This window comes from Balaenoptera borealis, assembly GCF_965194805.1.
Source record: "Balaenoptera borealis genome assembly, chromosome: 21".
NCBI lineage: Eukaryota > Metazoa > Chordata > Mammalia > Artiodactyla > Balaenopteridae > Balaenoptera > Balaenoptera borealis.
Window position 1 is genome coordinate 23,013,499 of NC_138880.1, and position 25,181 is coordinate 23,038,679.

Genomic DNA, 25,181 nt, shown 5'->3' on the forward strand with positions numbered 1-25,181 from the left:
ACACTTGTGAAGCCTCTTGATTTGAACAAAAAGAAAATTATTGTAAACCACAGCAATAGTATTGGTCCAGAATCCCTAAGGAAAGATATTCAAAATCTTCAAGCCTGTTTTAAATTTTTAAATCATTCAATATTCTCTTTGATTTAAAAATATCTTCCATTTAAATATTTCCACATGTAAGAATATTATTTCCTTCTACATTCTCTAGATACACAGGGAATTAGAACATCAACTAGTAGTTTCTTCATAAAGTAAAAACAATGCTTAATGAAAAAAAAAAAACTATTTGGAAGCAATCAGAATAACAGAAATTCTCCACCTGAAAGCACAATTGCTTCGTAGTTCTGGAGGTGAGGGTGTCTCTCGCCACTTAAAAATGGCCAGTCTTTGAGCTTTCCCTATGGGGCTCTAGGCAGGCAGTATTTGCTTGGCTCCTGGCTCTGATATTGACTTTGGTTTTCTGCCAACAGTTTCAACTTTTCGTCCTGTCAACATATTCTATGAATGTCCCATTCTTGTGTTCAGCTATTAAATACATTAACTATTTCATAATAAGACCACAGAATTCATGTAGAGGCTTCCATTTTTTAAAAGATCCATAACATTCCTAGTTATTTGGGGTCATAATAAATCTTAACTAGACTTTTCCAATATAATAACCTGGATACACAACTGAATAAGGGGTGGGAATGGATAGATCATCCTGGAAGGCACCAAGACCCTTTTGGCAAATGGTATCCATGCCTTCCTATATCCTAGTGAAGGAATCCTGTAACACTGAAGTTTTAAGGATGGAAGGGAATTGGTCAATTTTTAGGTCTTCCTCCCATCCAGTTCAGGAAATAAGACATAGCAGGGATTGACAAACCACTGTTCACAGACTATTTTTGCAAATAAAGTTTTATTGGAACACAGTCATGCTCATTCATTCCTGTATTATCCATGGTTGCTTTCACCCTACAGGGTTAAGTAGTTGTGACAGAAACAGTACGGCCTGCAAAGCTGAAAAGACTTACTATCTGCCCCTTGTCAGACAAAGTTAGCACTCCTAGCATAGAGTTTAGACTCCTCTGTCAGCACACCTAGACCTGAAAGAAACATACTGGTTTTCCTAGGAGCCTGTTCCTGTTCAGGGAATTCTATTTTATTTTTATTTTTAAGAAAAAGTCTCCCTATATACTGAAATATACCTCCTTGCCACTTCTATCCATCATTCTTAGATTAACCTACTAGATCCATACAAAATGATTTATTTTCTTTTTTGTGCCTTTAAAAATATTTAAAGACTATAATCCCTTGCCCACTAAATCTCCTTTGTTTTCTAACTATTCTTCAAAAATGCAATACATCTTTCTGGCTAGTAAATTAGATTTTTAGGGAGTTAGTTCTTAAATAAATATTTAATGCATGTTACTGCAATGCAGAACAGCAGAACAGTGTTTATTAAAAATGTAGGATAATGTTGCCAATAAAATATTTTCTGGCTGTAGTGAAGTAGCATATTTCAAATATTCATGCTGTACCGCCATTTAAATTCAGGGTATCAACTGGTACACCAGCAAACGACAAAAGGGAATCCTCTGGCTTGTGCAATATTAAAGAATTTAAATTGGAGATTTCATCTGCTACTGGCCTCATCAGGAAAAAAAGGTGACTGGGAGAAAAACTACCGTGTCTCCAAATCACAGTGGAAACCCTCGGAGGTTGTTTCCCTAAAAGGTGCAATTACCAATTTTAACCTATTTAAATATACTTCTGTGTTTCTTTTGAATTTTTCTTACAGTGGAACATATGTTCTCATAATACATTAAAACTAAAAATTTCTTTGTAGATTCAGAAGAACCAAATCAGAATGAAGTTGGAAAGAGGCAGTGGTAGGCAGAATTCTGAAATGTCTCCCAAGATTTCCCACTCAGATCCCAGGGACTGAAGAAGCTGGGGGTACCCTGTCTGTCCATCATTACGCTATGTTACAGGACAAAAGCAATTTTGCAGATGTAATTAAGGTTACTAAACAGTCAACTTTGAGCTAATCAAAATGGGGCTTATCTGGGTGTGCCTAATCTCATCACATGATCCCTTTAAAAACAGTTTCCTTCTGCTGTTAGTATAAAAGAAGTTCTAGAGACTCAAAGTGTGAGAGCGACTGGGCAGGAGGGAGGCTCTCCATTGCTTCCTCTAGAACCACATGTTTACAGCGGGTGTGGTTTGGGGAAGCAAAAGGATGAGGAGAACAGAAGGTGGGGATATCCCAGGATAATTCCAAAAATAAAGAAGGTGCTGTTCCTAGAAAAAGGGGGTCAAAGTTAAATGTTTCTATCAGCATCTCATTAGATGCTGGAAATAAATGCATTTGATCCAGATACCTTCCAGGGTAAAAACTGACCCTTCTGTGCCCAGTATCTCTTTGTGAGAAAGGTCTGTTGGTTCAAAGCTGACATTCTTTGGTTGTCTGTGACAAGGAATAGAACATCAATTCAACAGTCCACCACCTGGAGAGATTTCTAAGCTGTAAATCCCTGTGACCCAATGATGCTTATGGTTTTTGCTGACTCCCAGGTAGCCCTAAGAGATTTTACTTTTTGCTATCAGCTGAGCAAAACGTTCTGGTATTTCTCCTCCTCTAGTTTATTCTTCAGAGTATGGGAAACTCGAAATCAGTCTGATAACAGCGTGAGGATCATTTTGTTAGAAAGCCTGAGTGACACTAATGACATCAATTCAAAAGTGCTTTTACTTTAATTACATTATGAATCAGTCATCCACTAACTTATCCTTTAAAATGATCCATATTTCAAACTGACATCAATTCTTAGAATAAAATGTAGCACCCATGTTTAAAATTTATTTTTCTTGAGATACCTCTTTTGACTAGAAGTAAGACAGGTAATGGGGATATAAACAGATATTTGATCATCCTTTAATTTAAAAAAATCAGCATCTGCATTTCCATACTACAGAAGATGATATAATTTCTCATTTCCAACTCTGACACGGTTTTGGAGTATTTCCAATTAAAATATGAATAACAAATTATTCTGGGGCTAAATGAAGATTTTAGTCCAAAAGGTAACATGTAGCAATATTTTACTTTACATTGAATTTCACATTTAATGTAGGGTCACTTCAAACAAACAAACACAAAGGTTTAAACATAAGTGCATAAAATTGATAAATAAGACTGATTTCTACAAATAAAACTCCAATTATCCAAGGTCATCTGGGAACAAGATTTTCTATGTATATCCACTTTCTAGATAAGAAGGTTAACCATAGGATGGGACTCTTTTCTACTTGTATCACATATGTTCCTGACTTTTTCCGATCAGCTTAGGGGCTGGGTGGTCTACACTGGGGTCTTTTGGATATTAAAGTGGGCAGAGCTGCTGACCCTGATCTCAGTGCCGCAGCCTATGGTGTTTCCCAGGTGGCTTTGCTTTTGTAAGCTCTTTCTTTGATATCCATTGAAGAATACATCTTCCATCCTCTTAATTTGTCGTTTCTATCAGCTATGGCCTTGGAAAAACTGAAAAAACAATTTTATTAAAATTACTTATTAAATGAAGTTTTAAAAAGTCACTGAGTGAGAGACTAGAGACGTTGTCCATGGCATTAAAATTCAGGGAGTGGGTGTCAGTTATCAGCTTAACAGGTATGTTCTGGAGGATTGAATTTACTGAAAGTCCAACACTAAACTAAGTGAGACATGACTGGGTTACTTAATGTAGATGAACGGCTTCTCTTTTCCTTTAACCATGAAAGAATTCTAGAAGAAATATGCCAAAATCAGAGGCAGAACATCTGTGTTCTAATGACATATCGAGACATGAGTTCCATAAAGCAAGAGCATATTGTAGAAGTGTCATCATAACGGGAGTGGAGAGATTTAAAGACCTCTATTGCCAACCTTATCACCCACTAGTGGCCTAAATTTAGGAAGAAACGTACATTTCCATCGAACTCATCCCCTTCTAATAAAAGGGAGTGCGGTCATCCCTGGGTATCCGCAAGGGATTGGTTCCAGGACCCCCTGCAGACACCAATCCATGGATGCTTAAGTCCCTTATATAAAATGGTGTTAGTATTTGCATATGGATGCACACATCCAACTGTATACTTTATTTTTTTCTTAATTTTGTAAATATGTATTTATATTTAGGTATAGAACAACACTAGAAATAGATATACCGAGATATTACTACTATCTCCATAGGGTGATTTTATGGGTGATTTCTATTTTTTCATCTCTAATTTCCAAATAAATCTTACATAATGAACATATTTTCTTTTTATTAGAAGATAATATTTTCTTAAAGAAATAAGAAAACAACGGAGGATTTCACATCAGAATTAACTGAAAATACAGGGTCCTTAGAATCAGAGCTGTATTTGTCAATATCCTTTGTTTGTTTTTGAATGAGTTTATTTTTTTTAAATTTAATTTAATTTTATTATACAGCAGGTTCTCATTAGTTATCCATTTTATACACATCAGTGTATACATGTCAATCCCAATCGCCCAATTCATCACACCATCCCCCCCCACCCCCTGCCACTTTCCCCCCTTGGTATCCATACTTTTGTTCTCTACATCTGTGTCTCAATTTCTGCCCTGCAAACTGGTTCATCTGTACCATTTTTCTAGGTTCCACATACATGCGTTAATATACAATATTTGTTTTTCTCTTTCTGACTAACTTCACTCTGTATGATAGTCTCTAGGTCCACCCACATCTCTACAAATGACCCAATTTCGTTCCTTTTAATGGCTGAGTAATATTCCATTGTATATTTGTGCCACATCTTCTTTATTCATTCATCTGTCGATGGGCATTTAGGTTGCTTCCATGACCTGGCTATTGTAAATAGTGCTGCAATGAACATTGGGGTGCGTGTGTCTTTTTGAATTATGGTTTTCTCTGGGTATATGCCCTGTAGTGGGATTGCTGGGTCATATTGTAATTCTATTTTTAGTTTTTTAAGGAACCTCCATACTGTTCTCCATAGTGGCTGTATCAATTTACATTCCCACCAACAGTGTAAGGGGGTTCCCTTTTCTCCACACCCTCTCCAGCATTTGTTGTTTGTAGATTTTCTGATGATGCCCTTTCTAACCAGTGTGAGGTGATACCTCGTTGTAGTTTTGATATGCATTTCTCTAATAATTAGTGATGTTGAGCAGCTTTTCATGTGCCTCTTGGCCATCTGTATGTCTTCTTTGGAGAAATGTCTATTTAGGTCTTCTGCCCATTTTTAGATTGGTTAGTTTTGTTAATATTGAGCTGCATGAGGTGTCTATATATTCTGGAGATTAATCCTTTGTCTGCTGATTCATTTGCAAGTATTTTCTTCCATTCTGAGGGTTGTCTTTTCATCTTGTTTATAGTTTCCTTTGCTGTGCAAAAGCTTTTGTTTCATTAGGTCCCATCTGTTTTTTTTGTCTGTTTGTTTTTAATAAGTTTATTTATTTATTTATTTTTGGCTGGGTTGGGTCTTTGTTGCTGTGCATGGGCTTTCTCTAGTTGCGGTGAGCGGGGCTTACTCTTCATTGTGGTGCGTGGGCTTCTCATTGCAGTGGCTTCTGTTGCAGAGCATGGGCTCTAGGTGTACGGGCTTCAGGAGTTACGGCATGCGGGCTCGGTAGTTGTGGCACGCAGGCTTTGTTGCTCCGTGGCATGTGGGGTCTTCCCAGACCAGGGCTCGAACCTGTGTCCCCTGCATTGGCAGGCGGATTCTTAACCACTGTGCCACCAGGGAAGCCCCCTAATTGTTTATTTTTGTTTTTATTTCTATTACTCTAGGAGGTGGGTCAAAAAAGATTTTGCTGTGATTTATGTCAGAGAGTGTTCTGCCTATGTTTTCCTCTAGGAGTTTTATAGTGTCCAGTCTTACATTTAGGTCTCTAATCCATTTTGAGTTTATTTTTGTGTATGGTGTTAGGGAGTGTTCTAATTTCATTCTTTTACATGTAGCTGTCCAGTTTTCCCAGCAACACTTATTGAAGAGACTGTCTTTTTTCCATTGTATGTCACTTTAAATATATCATGCCACTCCCTTCTGGCTTGTAGGGTTTCTGCTGAGAAATCAGCTGTTAACCTTACGGGAGTTCCCTTGTATTTTATTTGTCATTTTTCCCTTGTTGCTTTTAATAATTTGTCTTTAATTCTTGTCAATTTGATTACTATGTGTCTCACCATGTTTCTCCTTGGGTTTATCCTGCCTGGGACTCTGTACTTCTTGGACTTGGGTGGCTATTTCCTTTCCCACATTAGGGAAGTTTTCGACTACAATCTCTTCAAATATTTTCTTGGGTCCTTTCTCTCCCTCTTCTCCTTCTGGGACCCCTATAATGCAAATGTTGGTGCGTTTAATGTTGTCCCAAAGGTCTCTTAGGCTGTCTTCATTTCTTTTCATTCTTTTTTCTTTATTCTGTTCCATGGCAGTGAATTCCACCATTCTGTCTTCCAGGTCACTTCTCTGTTCTTCTGCCTCAGTTATTCTGCTATTGATTCCTTCTAGTATATTTTTCCTTTCGGTTATTATATTGCTCATCTCTGTTTGTTTGTTCTTTAATTCTTCTAGGTGTTTGTTAAACATTTCTTGCATCTTCTGGATCTTTGCCTCCATTCTTTTTCTCAGGTCCTGGATCATCTTCACTATCATTATTCTGAATTCTTTTTCTGGAAAGTTGCCTATCTCCACTTCATTTAATTGATTTTCTGGGGTTTTATCTTGTTCCTTCATCTGGTACATAGCCCTCTGCCTTTTCATTTTGTCTATCTTTCTGTGAATGTGGTTTCCGTTCCACAGGCTGCAGGATTGTAGTTCTTCTTACTTCTGTCTGCCCTCTGGTGGATGAGGCTATCTAAGAGGCTTGTGCAAGTTTCCTGATGGGAGGGACTGGTGGTGGGTAGAGCTGGGTGTTGCTCTGGTGGGCAGAGCTCAGTAAAACTTTTAATCTGCTTGTCTGCTATTTGGTGGGGCTGAGTTCTCTCCCTTGGTTGTTTGGCCTGAGGTGACCCAGCACTGGAGCCTGCAGGCCCTTTGGTGGGGCTAATGGTGGACTCTGGGGGCTCATGCCAAGGAGTACTTCCCAGAACTTCTGCTGCCAGTGTCCTTGTCCCTACAGTAAGCCACAGCCACCCCCCACCTCTGCAGGAGACCCTCCAACACTAGCAGGTAGGTCTGATTCAGTCTCCTATGGGGTCACTGCTCCTTCCCCTGGGTCCTGATGTGCACACTACTTTGTGTGTGCCCTCCAAGAGTGGAGTCTCTGTTTCCTCCATTCCTGTTGAAGTCCTGCAATCAAATCCCACTAGCCTTCAAATCTGATTATCTGGGAATTCCTCCTCCCATTGCTGGACCCCCAAGTTGGGAAGCCTGACGTGGGGTCAGAACCTTCACTCCAGTGGGTGGATTTCTGTGGTGTAACTGTTCTCCAGTTTGTGAGTCACCCACCCAGCAGTTATGGGATTTGATTTTATTGTGATTGTGCCCTTCCTACGGTCTCATTGAGGCTTCTCCTTTGTCTTTGGATGTGGAGTATCTTTTTTGGTGAGTTCCAGTGTCTTCCTGTTGATGACTGTTCAGCAGTTAGTTGTGATTCTGGTGTTCTCACAAGAGGGAGTGAGTGCACGTCCTTCTACTCCACCATCTTGAACCTCCAACTGTATACTTTAAATCATCTCTAGATTACTTATAATACCTAATACAATGTAAATGCTATGTAAATAGCTTTGCTTTTTGGAACTTTACGGACTTTTTTTCAAATATTTTCCATCAGCCATTCGTTGAATACATGGATTCAGAATTCGTGGATAGGGAGAGCCCACAGCATAACTTAATAAACTCTAAGGTCCTTCGAGCTCCAAAAGCCATAAATCAACTCCCTGAATCACTGTGAGGGATGGGAGATTACCAAGAGGAATCTCTTCCAATAACACATGATATAAAACGGTAATTGTGATGCTCTGAGGAATGAAAGGAAGGCTACAAGTACACCGTCCAAAGGGAAATAGGAACAGAACCTCTGAGTCAACTTATAAATGATCTGCTGTAGAAGATTAAATCTGAAAAGTATCATAATGGTTAGTCTTCTCATAATTGATGCCACTGATATAATTCTTGAAACTTAAGCTCCTTATGTCTAAGTACTTAATTACTCACCCTTTTCAAACAAATGTATATATATACATGCATGTATATGTTCCTGAGTCTACAAGAATACCTTAAAAATATTCTGGAACTTCACTTAAATTATATCCTTTGGGCCCATTGATTGAAATTGAATTGGCCTGTGGATCCCTCTGTTGAGAAGCTTTTATGTGTTTATTTGGGTACAGTCATCAGTTTACTTTTGGGATCAAGACCAGGGGTCAGAGCTATGATGGTGATGGAGATATGAAAACTCTCGCTTTGGTAGACTTGACCCCAAGGTAAGTGGGGACAAGAAAAAAATTAGGTTTAGGGATTAAGAATATTGAGTTCATGATCTAAGAACTGTAAATGCAAAGCTTCCTTTAAAGAAAGACCTTTTTGTGGTAAGAGAGCAGCCCAATAGTATAGTTAGGATTCATTTGTGTTTCTCCTCTTCAACTTGATCCAGATGCCATTACTTGGACGAAGAATCAGTTCTCCTGCCAGACCAAGTTCTTCTCTTTTTTGGTTGGATTCTACCCAAAAATGCCTCAGGATGCAGGAAAGAATGGTCTTTTCTTCCATCATGGCAAACTTTTGACCTTCAAATTAATGTAAATAGCAACACTTTAATGATAGATATATCTCAAATGTGAGAAATCACAAGTCCGATTAGAGGAAGCAAGCAATTTTATATTTTCGCAGTGGGTCCTGGGAGAATCAGAATCACCTGGGATGCTTGTAAAACATGAAGATCCTTGAGTGCCCTTCCTGTTCCCACCCAGTGCATCTGAACAGCGGAAGTGGGCCAGGCATTTGTATTTTAGCAAAACGTGAGATGAATCCTGGGCTCGTTTAAGCATGAGAATCACTACTCTCGACTGATTTCTTATTTGAGCCTTTAACTTAAATTTAATTTACTCTAGAGGTACTAAATAAGCGTCAGATTCATCCATTTAAATCTGGCCTTAATTTACGAATGTCTGCATTTACATAAACGATAAAATGCTAGAGATTCTGAAGCTGAAAGTGTTTATAATGCACGGTGATGTGCATTCACTTTGCTTAAGCACTTCAGCTGGCCTTGTGGTAAGCATTTTGTGTTTTGGTTTTGCAAAATGCAGTTCTTAAAATCAACAAACACAGAAATTAAGCTAAATATAACTAATTGTTATAAATAAGTTTTGTATCATATGAAGTATGTTCTATTTTAATCTAAAAGCTACAACATTTTCAAACTCTACCATGAAACTATTTATGCTTTATGTTATGGGCTAAATTGTGTCCCCCCAAATTCATAGGTTGAAGTCCTAAATCTCAGTATCTCAGAATATGACTATTTGGAGATGGGAATGTTAAAGAAGTAATTAAATTAAAATGGTCAAAAATAAAATAAAATAATCAGATGGGTGGACCCTAATCCAATCTGACTGGTGGTCCCTATAAAAAGAAGAGATTATGACACAGACACACACAGAGGAAAGACTATGTGGGGAGATAGGGAGAAGAAGATCATTTACAAGCTAAGCAGGTATTTATTACCAATCCTGCTGATACCTGAATCTTGGACTTCTAGCTTCAGAATTGGGAGAAAATAAATTCCTGTGGTTTAAGCCACCCAGTGTGTGGTACCTTGTTATGGCTGCCCTAGCAAACTAATACACTTTATGACAGTCATATTTTAAAACAATAATGTATAGTAAAGTGGAGGGAAGAGGAAGCCAGTTTTTTTAAAAGACAGTTGCCTAAGGGCTGCTACATCTCAAGAAATTTTTGTGTGAAACCGCCTACTCTGCAGGCCTGAAAAGTCAAACAAGTTCTGACGGATACAAACCTATACAGTTTCGGGGTCCAGCAGAGAAGGGCACATATGCGTATGAATGACGTCCTTTCGAATTCTCGGGAAAGAACCGTTCTGGCTTGAATTCCTCAGGATTGGGGAAGTACCTTGGATCTCTGTGCAGTGCATAGGGCATGATGATTACTTGAGAGCCTTTCACGATTTTGTAACCCGCTGTCAAGAAGTAGTCAATAGGCCATGAGGATGGAGCAAGACAGACATTAAAATAATCCACTCTCCCTCCTATTCAAATTATAGAATTCTTACCAACTTCACAGTCTTCATTAAGATTACGGGCAAAGAAAGGAACAGAAGGAAAAAGGCGAAGGCTCTCTTTAACAACACATTCGAGATATTTAAGTTTCTTCAGGTCATCTAAGGTAGCAGGACGATCAGATCTCCCTGGTTTTAAGTAAATACATGAGATAACAAGGAAAGGATTATTTGAGCTTGGGGGATGGGACATTGAAGAAGAATACACGCATCAAAACATGTTAAATACCTACAGCTAAAGTAGAGTTTCTAGTATTACCCATAATCAAAATAAAATGAGATATGTTCAGTAAAAGAAACCAGACACCAACGGTCACATGTTGTGGGATTCCATTTATAGGAAGTATTCAGGACAGGTAGTAAATCCATAGAGACAGATAGTAACTTAGCAGTTGCCAGGGGCTGCGGGAAGAGAGGAGAGTGGCTGATTAATGGGAAAGAGTTTCCTTTTGGGGTGCTGGGACTCCAATGACATCACTGCTGACATCAGCCTAGGACAGCTTACCTGCGGACTGCTGGTTGTGTAATAGAAAAGTTTGTCCTACCGGCTTAATGCATCTTTTCTCTCATTCGTGGCCAGATGCAATGCTGTATGAAACAGTTTTCCTTGACCCCATGACTCAATGCTTTATGTAGATATGTCTGCTTCATCTACTAAGTGAGATGCTCGAGGACAGTAACATTTATCTGTGCATCCCCAGCATCTAGCCCAGTGCAGTCACATGCCATGCAATTAGCAAATGCCTGTATTCTGTAAGTGCTGAATAAGGCTTTGCTAAGAAGACTGGGACTGGAAGGGATCCCATAGAGGAGACTTCCTGCTTATTGCTGTATCTTTAGAACAGGTCCTGCTGTTTATCCTTCATGAGCAAGAACAACACGTGCTTCCATGGACGTGGTACCCACAGTGTAACTAGTGAAGGGACAAAACATACCAAACACTTCCTCCAGTTCATGGTCCACTTTTTGCTGGACTTCTGGATACGAACCCAATAGATATAAGGACAAGTTTATTGCAGCTGCGGTCGTATCGTGACCCTACAAATGTAAGGAAAAAATAACTTAGCGGAGTAGTATTGCGAAGATTAGAAGAGAGAACTCTATTTTGAATTGTCTCTGGATTTGACAGCTGCACTGGGACTCCAAACAGAATAAATTAATTTGGTACAGTATCTCACCTTGGTGAGAAACAAACAAAGAAAATGATCCCTTCAAAGGGGAGATTCATGCTTAGATAGATATTTCAACACTACACAGAGCTGCATACGTGGTGAGAAGTGGCTAGGCTGTGCTAATAAGGGGGCCTTCCAAGGGAACTAGGTGCTCTAGACTGTTTTTAAGGGGAAGGAGTCTGACTTTTATGAGCCAGTTTACCAGATCTGTACTCCTCCACCTTCTAGCATTTGTAAGGTAGGCTTTGCCTGTCAACCCTGGACACCAGGGTGTCTATGTGTGGTTCTGAGTAACATCCTGCATGTCAGGAAGTTGATAAATAGCCTCCCATAATAGTTGCTGAGCTTTAGGCAAAATACTAAGTACTGTGCAGAAACTAATTCAATTATCCTTCAGAAAAACTCTGTGAAATACTTGATACAGATATTTACATCTTAGAGATTAAAAACAGACTAAGAATTTTTTTTACATGAGTTCTGCAGAAAAAAAAAGTTTGGAAAATCAATAATAATATTATAACTCTATGAATAAGACTTTTAGGGGAACTAAACAGAAAACAAATTGTTTCCTCTATGGAAGTTCTTACTTTTCCATTTTCCCTACGCAACACAAGTGATGGTTATAATTTTCCTTTCTCTGGGCAGAAATCTCCAAAGCACTTGCTTCATAAAACAGCTTCTAAGTTGAATTGTTTGAGGTTTATTCTGCAATTTTATAAAATATATATTTTCCAAGTCTCTGATATTGGTGTCATTGCCTCTTCTCAGGCTTGCTCTTCCTTCACAGAAACTACCCTGAGCTCCGGACCAGATCTGGTCCATTTCACTCAGTTGTTTACCAAAGTCACAGGAGGAAGTGCTCTTGCTAAATAATTCTTAATAACTTCTCTTGAATTTATAAGTGGAAGTCTGATTTAAATGTGTAAGAGATGTCTGCTGAACTTCCTACTTCCACGTGTCTGCTACCTGAAGAAAGCAGGACTAAGCAAAGCACAAAGCACACAGTTTATAGAAGCAGGCTGGTGGGACAGGGCAGGGGCAGAAACCTTAGTATCCAGTGGTCAGCACCTGGGGCAGGAAAGGTGTGGTCGTAATAACCTGCAACCTCTTTATGGAGGAGGTCACAATATTATAATCATACGAGGTGTGTCTCCTATTTGATGCAAAGAAGAAAAAACTTAGAATTTCAAACAGTGTTAGAGCTGGAAGAAAGAGATCATTATTCCAGTTGTTTTCATGAAAGTGAGAGGTTTTTGGTAGGAGAAGGATGTGTGGGTGCACGTGTGCATGAGAGTGTATGTGGGCGTGTGTGTGTACGTGTGTATGCAGGGTGGAGATGTGACAGTCTCTCCACTTTAACATCAAATGATAATAGCCAGTATCCACCACACACTTCTCATGTGCCAGGCAAGATTCTTCGTGCGCTTTAAAAAATCATTCATCTAATCCTTATACTTATCCTGCGAGGCCCGTACTATAACAATGAGCACACCAAAGCCCAGAAAGGCTCCATGAGTTACCGGAGGTCCCACCTCTAGTACAGGTTAGAGGTGGGATTTGGCCCCAGAGACCCCAGCTTAACACCGCTCCACTTTTTAGCTAATTTAGATGTCCATTTTCTGCATAAAATTTCTTTTCAACGAAGCGCTCTGCTTAAAAAAGAAGTTTAAAACCACTGATCTAATCCCTCTCTCTATTTTATACACAGGGAAGCTGTGACAGAGATCTGAGATGATTGGCACCATCTCATAAGGCTAGTCAGCATGGAGCCAGAATGAGAACTCGGGTCTAGGGACCCTTGACACAGCTTGCTTTCCTACACTGTGCCCCCGGGAGAATGTGCGCTCTGGCAGTATACCCAGAGGTACACTGTACCCAGAGGTACACTGTACCCAGGTGTCTGCAAGCAGGGCTGCTCACACCATCCATGGCTGGCGTGTACTGAGCCATCCAAAACTACATATGCCCTTTACTTTCCTCCACTTCCAGGATATTACCACAGGGTGCTTTTTAAAACCATTTCTTCACTTTATTTGGCAATCTACACACTGAGAGATTCACTCTGTAATATTTAATAATGCTAGAATTACCTTTTGTAAAAACTGCATCTTTCTTTTCATTATTTGAAGGTCAGAAATCCCTTTAGAATCACAAACTAGTTAAATTCTCCGTCGGAGGGCTCTTGCTTTCTTCTCTAGTTTGGGCAGCTCAAAGCAGGAGCTAAGCACTCATTTGCTAGAACTTCAAAAAGGAGGTAGTGAAAAGACAGACTTGTGGGTTTCAGAGATTTTTAAAAAGCATGAAGCAATATAGCAAATGAGAGCAATTTCTGACTTCTTTTCTACTTGGAAAAATCCAATGGGTTTTAGGTTTTCCTGAGAAAACAATGTGTCTAGTGCTATACTCACCACGAGTGAAAGGCTTTCTCTGAAGAAGAAAGCTGATCTGGTACTTAATCAGGTTCTTACATTTTGTAATTTCTAATTATAATGCAGCGACTCATCCTCAGTTATATGAAGCTACTTTAAAACTTGAATAAACTTTTAAAAATGATGCTAAAGATTCTAGAAAATAACTGCAATTTGTTTAATGATACCCGAAAATAACGTGATGAGATAAAATACCTCAAACATAAAGGTGTCAACTTCTTCTCGAATCTCTTCATAACTCAGCTTGTTTCCTTGGTCATCAGTCACATTTAAAAGCAAGTCAAGAAAACCCCTGCGTTTATTATTGTGTGGAGGAAAGTCCTTGTCATTACTTCTACCTTCTTCATGTCTCTTCATTTCATTGGCCCGTTCAGTGATGACCTGTATGATTTAAACAATCATATGCTCTCGTTTGGAATTTGATGTAGCCTCATAATATATTTTCTTATGAAAATATACTAGCTTCTTTCATGGATTTTTTCTAAACCTTTCCTGTTCTAACTCAACAATAACTTAGGCTCTTGTGGAAAATATAGTAAAGCTTCCTGTTAACATTTTAGGGCATTATTTGATAAGACTTTTAAAAACAAATTTAATGTCAGACAAATTCAGAATATTCAATTGCTATTTCTGCCATCTTTCCAACACGGGAATAGAGTTAGTAGTCCCCTAAGTGGTGCCCTAGAGATTTGGATGAGCTAATGAGAAAAAGTTTAGGTGGTGGAGAGAATGCAATCATTATATAATAGACAAATTACGGATTGCTCTCATTACAGGCTGCACTGGAGGAAAGAAACAGCAGGTTGATCAGTCAGCTCACCCTCTGTGCTTGCTGTTCCTGCTGCCTAGATTTCTCTTTCTTCAGATGCCAGTGTGGCTCACTCCCTCCCTCCCTCCTCTTGAGGTCTTGGCCCCTTCTCACACCATCAGAAAGACCTTCCCGGATCACTGCTAACCTGGTCCCTAGCACTCACTATCTTCCTAACCTTACTTTATTTTTTTTCCATTTCACTTACCACCTGACATTATAGTATACTTGCTATATAATATACTGCATGAATGTACCATCCATGTGGCAGCAAATTTGTCTTTGTTCATTGATATAATTCCAACCCTTAGAACACTGCCTGGCATTTTAAGGACGTCCCTTAGATATTTTCTGAATGAATAAAAGAATTAAAGCCCATAAACTTAATGTGGCTATACATTTCAACTTTCTTCTCCTATCAGGCAATTGACCAAACCTGCTACTAAGTGATTTGAATGAATAGATCCTAAGTGCTTTGAGGACAAAACACCATATCTCCTTTCATTCTCGGGGGAACCCCCTAGGGCCTGGCACCCAGTATGCAATTTTCAATATTTATTAAATAAATAATATTGTCCATCCAATTTGGAATTCATTAATTATTGATATTGATAGTAACGCATGTAATTTGAGGAAAAATTTGGTCATTCGCCTACTGCCCAGTAATGGAGATAACTCTGTCCTCCACTGTGGCCACCTGAATCCAACACCTCATTCATCCAACATTTCCTGACTGGGAACCACATGATCTGTTGGTGACAGGCTGTACCTCACTGTAAGGAAGCAATGCCAATATAGTTGAAACCGAAATTGACAGCAAAGAGAGAATATATTTAAATTGGTACTTTTATCAGTACATTTAAATCATAATTTGATGTATATTTTCAATTAAATATTGCTTTGTCAAAAGCACATGTTTAACACAAGACTGACATCTTATATATGAAACAATATCACTATCTCCTTGTTATTTTTTAATTGGAAGTAAAATAGTGACATCTAGTTAATTTTAATCTTTTCCAAGTTGAGATACTGCTATAAATGCTCTTTGCCTTTGAAAGCTACTGCCTAATCCAAACATTTGCCATAAGACTCTCATAACACGGATCCCCTCCTCTTTATTCATTCAACATAGCACCCTGGTTGTTAATAAATATTTATAGTTCGTATCACATTTTGTAATTTTTTTAATGGACAACCTCCTCTACTAGAATAACCTCTTTTAGGGGACATACATATCTTACTTATTACTATGTCTTTAACACCTGGTACAGTGTTTGGCACCTAACAAGTGTTTAATTAATATTTGGTGAGTACATAATTAAAATGTAATCACACCGTCTCCTTCTTTCCATTATTATTCAACTTTTATTTTATGAGACACAGGCTCCAGCGTATGTTAACACAGCATAAAAATCTTGGACGTATAAAAGATCTAGAAATGGAGAGTGGTGATGGTTTCAGAACACTGTGAGTGCAATTAATGGTAAATTTTATGTTGTGTATATTTTATCACAATTAAAAAAATCAAGGGCTTACGTTTTTGGTAAAATTATGTAGGATTTTTAGGCTCCTTTTGTGTTCCCATCCATCTTTAAATATAAAGAACAAAAGGTCAAGCCAGAGCCAGGGCATCTTCATTCTTTGATGTATTGAATCACTCATCCTATAAATAGGATAAAAACACATCAGCTGATACACTGAAAATGTGTATTTCTTGAGCACCTAATTGATGCCCGCTCTCAATGAGGGTAATATGTAGGGATGATAATGATTCGTCTTAGAGGCTGCTAAGATCCAGGCTTTACACTCAACAATGAAGGCATGGGGTATTACACATCCAGTGAAGCTTAAACATTTAATGGGTTCTTTAGAGGAATGAAGAATCTGTTATAAAACATTCATACTAAATGGTCATCTGATCTCTGCTTCTTTTTCTCCAGGGAGAGTTCTTGACCACCCCAGGCTGCCTGTGGCTCTTGTACCACAAGCTGATATGAAATCTGCCTCTTTATAATGTCCACTCATTTGCTTGCTCACTCCTCCGTAGTGCCAGTAAACAACTGGCTGCCCTCTTCCACGGAAAAGTGCTCATTAAATACCCATCTGTCACACAGCTGTCACGAGCACCACCCTCATTATTCCCAGTAAGAAGCAGAAAGACCTCTACACGATCTCCTCCTTCATGACCAGCTTAGATGCCAATTCCTCAGAGAAGACCTTTCCTGACCACGCAATCTGTAAAACACATCCCTGTTTTCCTCTCTCATATCAACTTGATCTTTTCTTTCTAAGCAATTATTATAATTTATAAGTTTATATTCATTTGCTTCAATGCCTGTCTCCCCTGCTATTCTGTATCATATGCCCATATAAAACTAGTCAGTACCTTGTGCAGGGAATGGCAGATTATAGATGCTCAACAAGTAGTTGTTAAGATGAAGTGAAATGAGCCGTGGACTTAAAGATAGGATACATTGAATCAAATCCTGGCCCTGCCTCTTAATAGCTGAATAATCACAAGCAATTTTAAAAGTAAAGTTGATTATTTCAATTAAAAAATAATACATACTCAGTGCAGAAAATATAGGAAAGGAGAATGAATCACAACAAAACCAAAACACAATAAGAGAGCACACACACAAAATAATAATAACCGCAGCTAACATTTTGGTATAGTATCTCCTAGCTTTTTCTATGAATAATTTTTTTATACCTAGTGGTTATCAAACTACAAAAAAATTTATGTCTTTCTTTTATCACTTAGCATCATAATGTAATCTCTCGATATATTATAAAATAGTCCTTTAAAATTACTGCATAATCTGAATGTGCCATAACCATTCCTGTACTGTTGAAAGATATGCTTAAATGATTAGGTTAATTTTTAGTATAATGTTTCACTTTGAAATGATGAAAAAGCTACAGTACAGACAGAAATTATTAGCAAGAATTTTTTAAAGCCCTGATCAATAACAATTTTATTTTATTTTTTTGGGCCACACCACGCAGCTTGCAGGACTTTAGTTCCCTGGCCAGGGATAGAACCTGGGCCCTCAACAGTGAAAGCATGGAGTCCTAACCACTGGACTGCTAGGGAATTCCCAATAACAATTTTAGAAATAATTAGGACTTCATTTACCTATAAACTGCTTGAACATACTCGGAATCATTGTTGCTTTGAGCACCAATGTTCTTCCCCATAGCTGTTTCTGTAAAATATAGTGAGAAGCAACCATTCAATTCATGCACGTATCTTGGGTACATTTTCCAGTGGCAGACACTTGATAAAAGACGCTATGTCCTGTTCTGTTCATATATATTGTAGAATTGTTCTTTTCCCTCTTCTCTTGTATCTTCTGCTTCTCTTACTCCCAGTTCCTGCCCTTCCTTCCCTCGGACCGTCTGGTCATGTTGGCTCAGTGACCGCTTGTCCGAAGTCCTATGAATGGCTGCTGCTTCTCAGGTGGCTAATTTAGCAATAGGACCTTCCAGAAGAACCCAATGTCCTTTCTCCCCCGCCCCGCCCCACCCTATGGACTGTTATTTTCTATTTGTGCCATTTTATCTTTACATCCTAACTTTAAAAATAAATCAGTGAGACTTACCACAGATTATATCTAAGGCACAAAGAGTGATGTAAAAAAAGCAGTTAAATGCTTCTTGGTTAACATATTTTTCAAGCTTATTAACCAATATATTTGCTTGTTCATTCATGACATCTAAGAAATCTTCCAGAATTGTAAAATGGAAAGTGGGTGTTAACATTTTTCTCCTAGAGCGCCACTTGTTTCCAGTACTAGAAATAAAATACACGGTTACAAAGAAAAAACAAGCAACACCTGAAACAAATAAAATATAAATATAGTCATCATCAAGTTCTCCTGAAACAGCTTAATCTACAGATTCTCAAATGCTTTGGTCAGAATGACAAAGACTCATGTATAGTTGTGAATATTTTGGATACTGTTCTATATTACTAATGTTTAGAAGAGTATTCATTAAAAATGGAAACATTTAAGAATTTTTCTAAATTTCTGAGCTCTGAGTTTCTAAAATTTAGAATTTTTCTCCCCTCTATCAACATCTTAGCCCTCAGATGATCCACTGCTCCATGATTTTCTTTAATCTCTACTATCTTTGAATTCTCCAAAGTCCCCACCAGGGTCCTGCCTTTCTCTTGCTAGGCCCTCTCTCAGAGGACGGAGTCCTGTTTCTGGGTGCCAACTCAAGAAGTGAGGTTACTGTGTTCGATTCACTTCTCTGAGGGTGACTGCCTTTTTCATGATATTTTCAAGATTTCCCTTCTCCAAACTATCCTTGGCTTTACTCCATTCATACATCAGTACCTCCTCATTTTTCTTGGAACACTAGTGATTATCATTATTGAATATAGTGGCTGGAGATTACCATACACCTTATCTATCAAAGGCCCATTGTTAGCTGGACCTTTCCTTCCAGCTTCTCCCATAATTCCCAATACCTCAATCTTGCTATTGGAAGAATACCTTGTGTCAGTTCCTGAAATAACAAGTTACCCATAGAAGTAACTGTTTCTACAAGACAGCTTTACAAATTTCCACTGAGGTACCTTGTAAGAAGTCCTAGGCCAAGCCACGGTTCTAGGAACTTGTACATATAGGATTTGTCAATGTGCTTTGAACTAGTTAAAATTACCTTTAAAAGAGAAAAAAAAAAATTGAGGGATATAGACATCAAAACGATTTCAGTTATAAGAACACCTGGCTAGAACACAACTACTTTTTAAAGCAAGATTTTATAATTGTTATTTTTCTGTTATTCATTTTCATTCCTGTGCCTCAAAGAAATGCAATTAGAGTTTTGAACTTATAATTGTCATTCAGTCTTGAGGACTAAATGGAGTTGAAAGGAAGGAAAATGTCCAAGATGATTCCTGGTTCCTGCCACAAACTAGGAACCAAGCAGAGTCATTTCTTGAGGGGAGAGGGTAGAGGCAGGTGAATCCGGAGGATGACCACATCTAATGAGATTCCCACACCATCAGACAGACAGTGGAATATTGATCACATTTGCCACATACTCACCTCCACATTTTCTGCATTATAAAGGAACACCACAGGTATGGGCCCGAGCCAGAGTTTCAGCAGTGGCAGGTGTCGGTGTTCTTCACTGTACTGAATCATCTGCTGAAAAAAATCTGGGAGAAAATATTTAATCTTAAATTCAATCAAGACAAGAATTTTGTCTAAGGGATACAGCACAGGGAACTCTATTTAGTACTCTGCAATGGCCTATATGGGAAAAGAATCTAAAAAAGAGTGGGCATATGTATATGTATAACTGATTCACTTTGCTGTACACATGAAATTAACACAACATTGTAAATCAACTATACTCCAATAAAAATTTTTAAAAAGACAAAAATTTTGTAATAAGTTCCTTATTGTGTCTTTTGGTTCCTTGGGGGTTTTGTTTTTGTTTTACTTTGGACAAGTCACTTAATATCTCCCAGAGAGATATTTGTTGTTGTTGTTGTTGTTGTTGTTTTAGGTTCCACACAGAAGTGAGATCACACAGTACTTGCCTTGCTTTGTCTGACTTACTTTGTTGAGCATTATGCCCTCAAGGTTCATCCATGTTTTCACAAATGGCAATATTTCCTTCTTTTTTATGACTGAATAATATTCCTCTGTGTGTGTATGTGTGTGTCTGTGTGTGTACCACATTTTCTTTATCCATTCGTCCAGTGATGGACACTTAGGCTGCTTCCATGTCTTTGCTACTGTAAATAATACTGCAGTGTACATGGTGTGCATATATCTTTTCAAGTTAATGTTTTCATTTTCTTGGTATATATACCCGGAAGTGAAACTGAGGGCTCATACGGTAGTTCAATTTTTAATGTTTAAATGTTTTGAGGAATCCCCATACTGTTTTCCACAGTGGCTGCAGCAATTTACATTTTCACCAACAGTGCTCAAGAGTTCCCTTCTCTCTTGCCAAAATTTGTTACTTCTTGTCTTTTTGATTATAGTCATTCTAAAAAGTGTGAGGTGAAGTCCTATTGTGGTTTTTATTTGCATTTCCCTGATGAGTAGTGATGTTGAGCACATTTTCATGTATCTGTTGGTCATCTGTATGCCTTCTTTGGGAAAATGTCTATTCAGACCCTCTGCCCAGTTTTAAATGAGATTGTTCAGGGTTTTTTGCTATTGAGTTGTATGAGTTCTTTATACATTTTGGATATTAACCCCTTATTAGATATATGATTTGCAAATCATGTATCCCATTTTGTAGGTTTCCTTTTCATTTTCTTAAAGGTTTTATTTGCTGTGCAGAAGCTTTTTAATTTGATGTAGTCTCAATTGTTTATTTTTGCTTTTGTTGCCTTTGCTTTCGGTGTCAAATCCAAAAAATCAAGAAGCTTACCGCTTATGTTTTCTTCTATGAGGTATATGGCTTCAGGTCTTACACTTAAGTCTTTAATCAATTTTGAGTTATTATCATGCATGGTGTAAGATAGTGGTCCAGTTTTATTCTTTTGCAAGTGTCTGTCCAGTTTTCCCAACACCATTTATTGAGAGTCTGTCCTTTCCCCATTATGTATTCTTGGATCCTTTGTGGTAAATTAATTGACCACCATCTGTTTATTTCTGGGTTTCTATTCTGTTCCATTGATCTATGTGCCTGCATTTATGCCAATACTATACTGTTTTGATTACTATGGCTTTGTAATATATCTTGAAATCAGGAAGTGTGATGCCTTCAGTTTTGTTCTTCTTTCTCAAAATTGCTTTGGCTATTTGAGGTCATTTGTATTCCATACAAAATTTGGTACTATTCTATTTCTGTGGCAAACGTCATTGAAAGCTTGATAGGGATTGCATTGAATCTGAGAATTGCTCTGGATAGTATGGAAATTTTAACAATATTAATTCTTCCAATCCATGAACATGGAATATCTTTCCATTTATTTGTGTCTTATTCAATTTATTTCAGCAGTGTCTCATAGTTTTCAGTGTACACCTTTTTTACTTCCTTGGTTAAATTTATTCCTAGGTATTTTATTCTTTTTGATGCAATTGTAAATGGGATTGTTTTCTTAATTTCTCTTTCTGATAGTTCATTATTAGTGTATAGAAACATAACTGATTTTTATATATTGATTTTGTATCCTGCAACTTTACTGAAGTAGTTTATTAGTTCTAATAATTTTTTTTTGCTGAAGTCTTTAGGGTTTTCTATAATATCATGTTATCTGCAAATAGTAACAGTTTTACTTCTTCCTTTCCAATTTTGTGGAGGGGAAGGCTAGTTGGGAGGCATATGGGTATCCAGGGCTTCTCCTGGGCAATGGGAATGCCTGATTGACAACAGTGGGATTCATCCCAAACTCACTGTGAGGCTAGTAATATGATGCTTGAGATTTTGACAGGGTTTTTTTTTACGTGGGAATTTGGGTAAGGAGAAAAACTGGTATGGCATAAAAAACAGAACCATTAAGCTCTTCAGCTCTTTTTCCATGTCAAAAAATGTGCACGTGCTCAGTCCATCCCTGGTCCTCTTCCATCCTTAAGCTTCACCCACCCCTGAGCTTCAGGGAAAGTTGTTCAAAGTTGGAGAAGGGCTAAGGCTGGGGATGTCCACTGCATATAAAATTAAATCAATAGTCTTGATTTTTGTAAGTGTTTGCACGTTTTGCACACCAAACCTAATAATAATAATCTTAAAATAATTAACATTATGTCATATTTACTTGCTATGGCAGGTTATTATATGTCAGATCTAGTGCTCAAGGTTTCAGGTGTATTATGTCTTTTGTGCCTCACCACAGTTACATGGGGAGGGACGCTGTTATTACTGTCATTAAACAGTTGAGGAAGTTGTGCACAGTTAAGCAACTTGCCCAATATATCACCGAGCTGGTAAATGGTGGAATCTGGCTTTGTACCCAAGGCAGTCAGACCCCAGAATGCACCACCTTAACCATATTACCACACTTCTTCAAAATGTCTTCTGGTCAAGACAGTTGGTAACATTGCCATGAAAAGAGCTGGGTCAGGTCAACAGTATCAAAATATCCGGCTTCGTGCTAATATACTGCCTGCCTTGGTCTGGTCTGACAGAGGAGACAGGGAAGTCTGAATCTGTGGTTTGAAGATATCAGGTCCAATAGCAGGTAGCAGCTGAGGAAGACGGGTGCTGACATAGATGCAAAAGCAAGAGATTAGAGTTCAAAGGGCTCATGGGAAAGCAACTGCAATACTCCAGGTGGAATTACTGAGGGCAGAATTTGGACAGCAGCCACAAAATGAAAGGCCCAGCCTCCTGTATAAGAGACAAAGGTGCTGAGAACAGGGAATATTTCTCAGAATATTCTGATATCCCCAATTTTGCTGAGCTCAATGCTGGGCACAAAGCAGGGTTTCAATAAATGGCTGATTGACAACTTTAACTAACTTAGTCTAACCAAGTTCTAGATAGTGATCTAGAAACCACATGAATTCAATTTCATCCTTAAAATTACTCTGTAATATAGTTACATTTACAAGTAAATGGTAAACAAACAAACAAAACCCCTCTAACTTAGAGAGTTTCAAACAACTTCCCCAAATCTAACAACTTGGTTGCAAAGCTGGAAATTGAGCAAAAGTTTACCTGTTGCCAAAATCCAGTACTTGTATGACGGATTAAAAAGTCCCTTTATAAAAGACAGTACACTGTCATTCTCTTCACTCAGAAAGTAATTCCAAAGATAACTATGTTAAATATTCCAATCAACTCACAGTTTGTTTTAAAACAGGTCTTATTCACTAGAGATTTCAATTCTTAGAAAAATTCCCAAAAAGAATATGATGAGACTCCTCAAGTATATTGTTTCTTTTGGGGGGATGGGAGGGTCCATATTTCTACATAATTATTTTTTAATACTATAAAGCCTTAGGGTAGAAGGGGAGGTTAGCTCTGCTTTTAGTATTATCCAAGATGATTTTACAAATGTGGTTTTCATATAAATAAATGTGAGAGGGGGAGAGAGAGGGAGAGAGAGGGAGAGAGAGGGAGAGGGAGGGAGAGGGAGGGAGGGAGAGGGAGGGGGAGGGAGGGAGAGGGAGGGGGAGGGAGAGCGGGAGATAGAGGGAGAGAGAGGGAGAGAGAGGGAGAGGGAGAGAGGGAGAGAGAGGGAGAGAGAAAGAGAGAGAGGGAGGGAGGGGAGGGAGGGAGAGGGGGAGGGAGGGGGAGGGAGAGGGAGAGAGAGGGAGAGGGAGAGCGGGAGATAGAGGGAGAGAGAGAGAGAGAGAGATTTCTAAGTTCTAAGGATTTGCCTTGTTCCAGGGAAGTTTATGCCTTTAAGGCTTTAACAGCCAAGACAGAAGCAAAGACGGCAGTGTTCTGAGGTAGGAGCAGCTACGAGGTGGGAAGAGAAGAAGCAAAAATGCAGAAGGACAAAAGCTTAGAGATACTGAAATCTATGCTGTACACGAAGAAAAAGTTCGTTGGGAACGGAGGGCACTAGCAATTTTGCCAGGTGTCATAGGGAAACTGGATAGAACTGGGACTCCATCCTCCAGCGGGTGACAAATCCTTCTCTCTCCCAGCGTCAGCACCTCAAGCCCTGGTGTCCAGGCTGTAAGAAGGCCGGCGGCGCGGCGCAGGTCGGGAGCCCCCATCCCTGGGACGGGGACATGGCCGGCCTGGGCGCGGTCCCTTACCTCTCGCGTCCGGCTTTAACAGCAGCGCGTGTCCCAGGAAGGGGTAGGCGCCCTCCAAGGTTGGGACGGCACGCATCTGCTGCCATGTCCACGCGTAGCTCGCCACCATCCGCAGGAGGTTCAGGGTGAGGATGGCGCCCGCCAGGGAGACCGCGCACAACCCGCCCCAGAGCAGCAACTTCTGCCCGACGCTCAGCAGCCACAGCGCCAGCATCGCGCCTGCGGGCCGCTCTGCACGCGGACTGAGACTGCGGGGACCGCGGGGCGGGATGTTCGGGGCGGCGGGCGCGGTGCAGCCCCGGGAGGTCAAGGGCGCCCGCCCCGGGCGGAGCTCCCGGCCTCTCGAAACTCGGGCGGGAGCAGGAGGCGTCGCCGGCGCCTCTCACTTCCCCGTGCGGCCGGAGGTGGGCACAGGTCCGGCCGCCCTGAAGCGGGGGCAGCCCTGCTTCTTGGGACTAGGTTGGGGCCTCCGAGGCTCCTCGACACGGCACCGCGGGGGCTGTTAGGGGCTCGGCCCAAGCCTACGTCACCGGCCTCTTTTGTTTGCTTCGAGCGGAAAACGAAAGTCCGGGAAACGAGCGCTCTGTAGGCCGCGCTGCTGTAGACGGCGGCACGTTAGTGGGTGGAGTGGGGAGGATACTGAAGGTGAGATGGAAGGCGGCTTAGTGACGGAGAGGCGCCCCGGGGCCAGAGGGGCCGAGCTTCGGCTCATAGGCCCCCCTCTGCTGGGAACGGGACGACTCAGGCTAGAGTGCGCAGGATGTTTTAAAGTGGAAATAAAGAAGCATCTGGTTTGAAACTCAGCCTCTGGAGCTCGTTTTTCCCGGCTGG

At 39.6% G+C, this 25,181-nt stretch overlaps 3 protein-coding genes across 12 annotated transcripts in view; 1 reads left to right on the top strand and 2 right to left on the bottom strand.

The window, feature by feature from the left end:
* Nucleotides 1-1,546, bottom strand: part of LOC309619720 (coagulation factor XI) — a 43,348-nt gene extending 41,802 nt beyond the window's left edge. The window contains exon 1 of the mRNA XM_082375267.1: nucleotides 320-1,546. The gene's annotated coding sequence lies outside the window, so the exon portion shown is untranslated. The remainder of the gene's footprint in view (nucleotides 1-319) is intronic.
* Nucleotides 1-25,181, top strand: part of LOC309619760 (uncharacterized protein) — a 140,456-nt gene that overhangs the window by 76,559 nt on the left and 38,716 nt on the right. Inside the window, exon 3 of one of the 10 annotated variants that reach the window (XM_082375426.1) lies at nucleotides 24,237-24,350. The exons of 6 other annotated variants lie outside the window; for them this stretch is intronic. The gene's annotated coding sequence lies outside the window, so the exon portion shown is untranslated. Of the gene's footprint in view, nucleotides 1-1,539; nucleotides 8,558-16,601; nucleotides 17,795-24,236; nucleotides 24,351-25,181 lie in introns of those variants that run through there. 3 more of the 10 variants (XM_082375429.1, XM_082375430.1, XM_082375428.1) reach the window with 3 other exon arrangements.
* CYP4V2 (cytochrome P450 family 4 subfamily V member 2) lies at nucleotides 8,310-25,137 on the bottom strand. The gene is made up of 11 exons (XM_082375304.1): nucleotides 24,351-25,137; nucleotides 19,725-19,837; nucleotides 19,250-19,335; nucleotides 18,267-18,457; nucleotides 17,801-17,870; nucleotides 16,198-16,324; nucleotides 14,046-14,231; nucleotides 11,185-11,287; nucleotides 10,244-10,378; nucleotides 9,971-10,150; nucleotides 8,310-8,738 (listed from the first exon to the last, which is right to left on the bottom strand). The coding sequence occupies exons 1-11, from the start codon at nucleotides 24,562-24,564 to the stop codon at nucleotides 8,566-8,568; spliced, it is 1,578 nt and encodes a 525-aa protein (XP_082231430.1). The 5' UTR covers nucleotides 24,565-25,137; the 3' UTR covers nucleotides 8,310-8,565.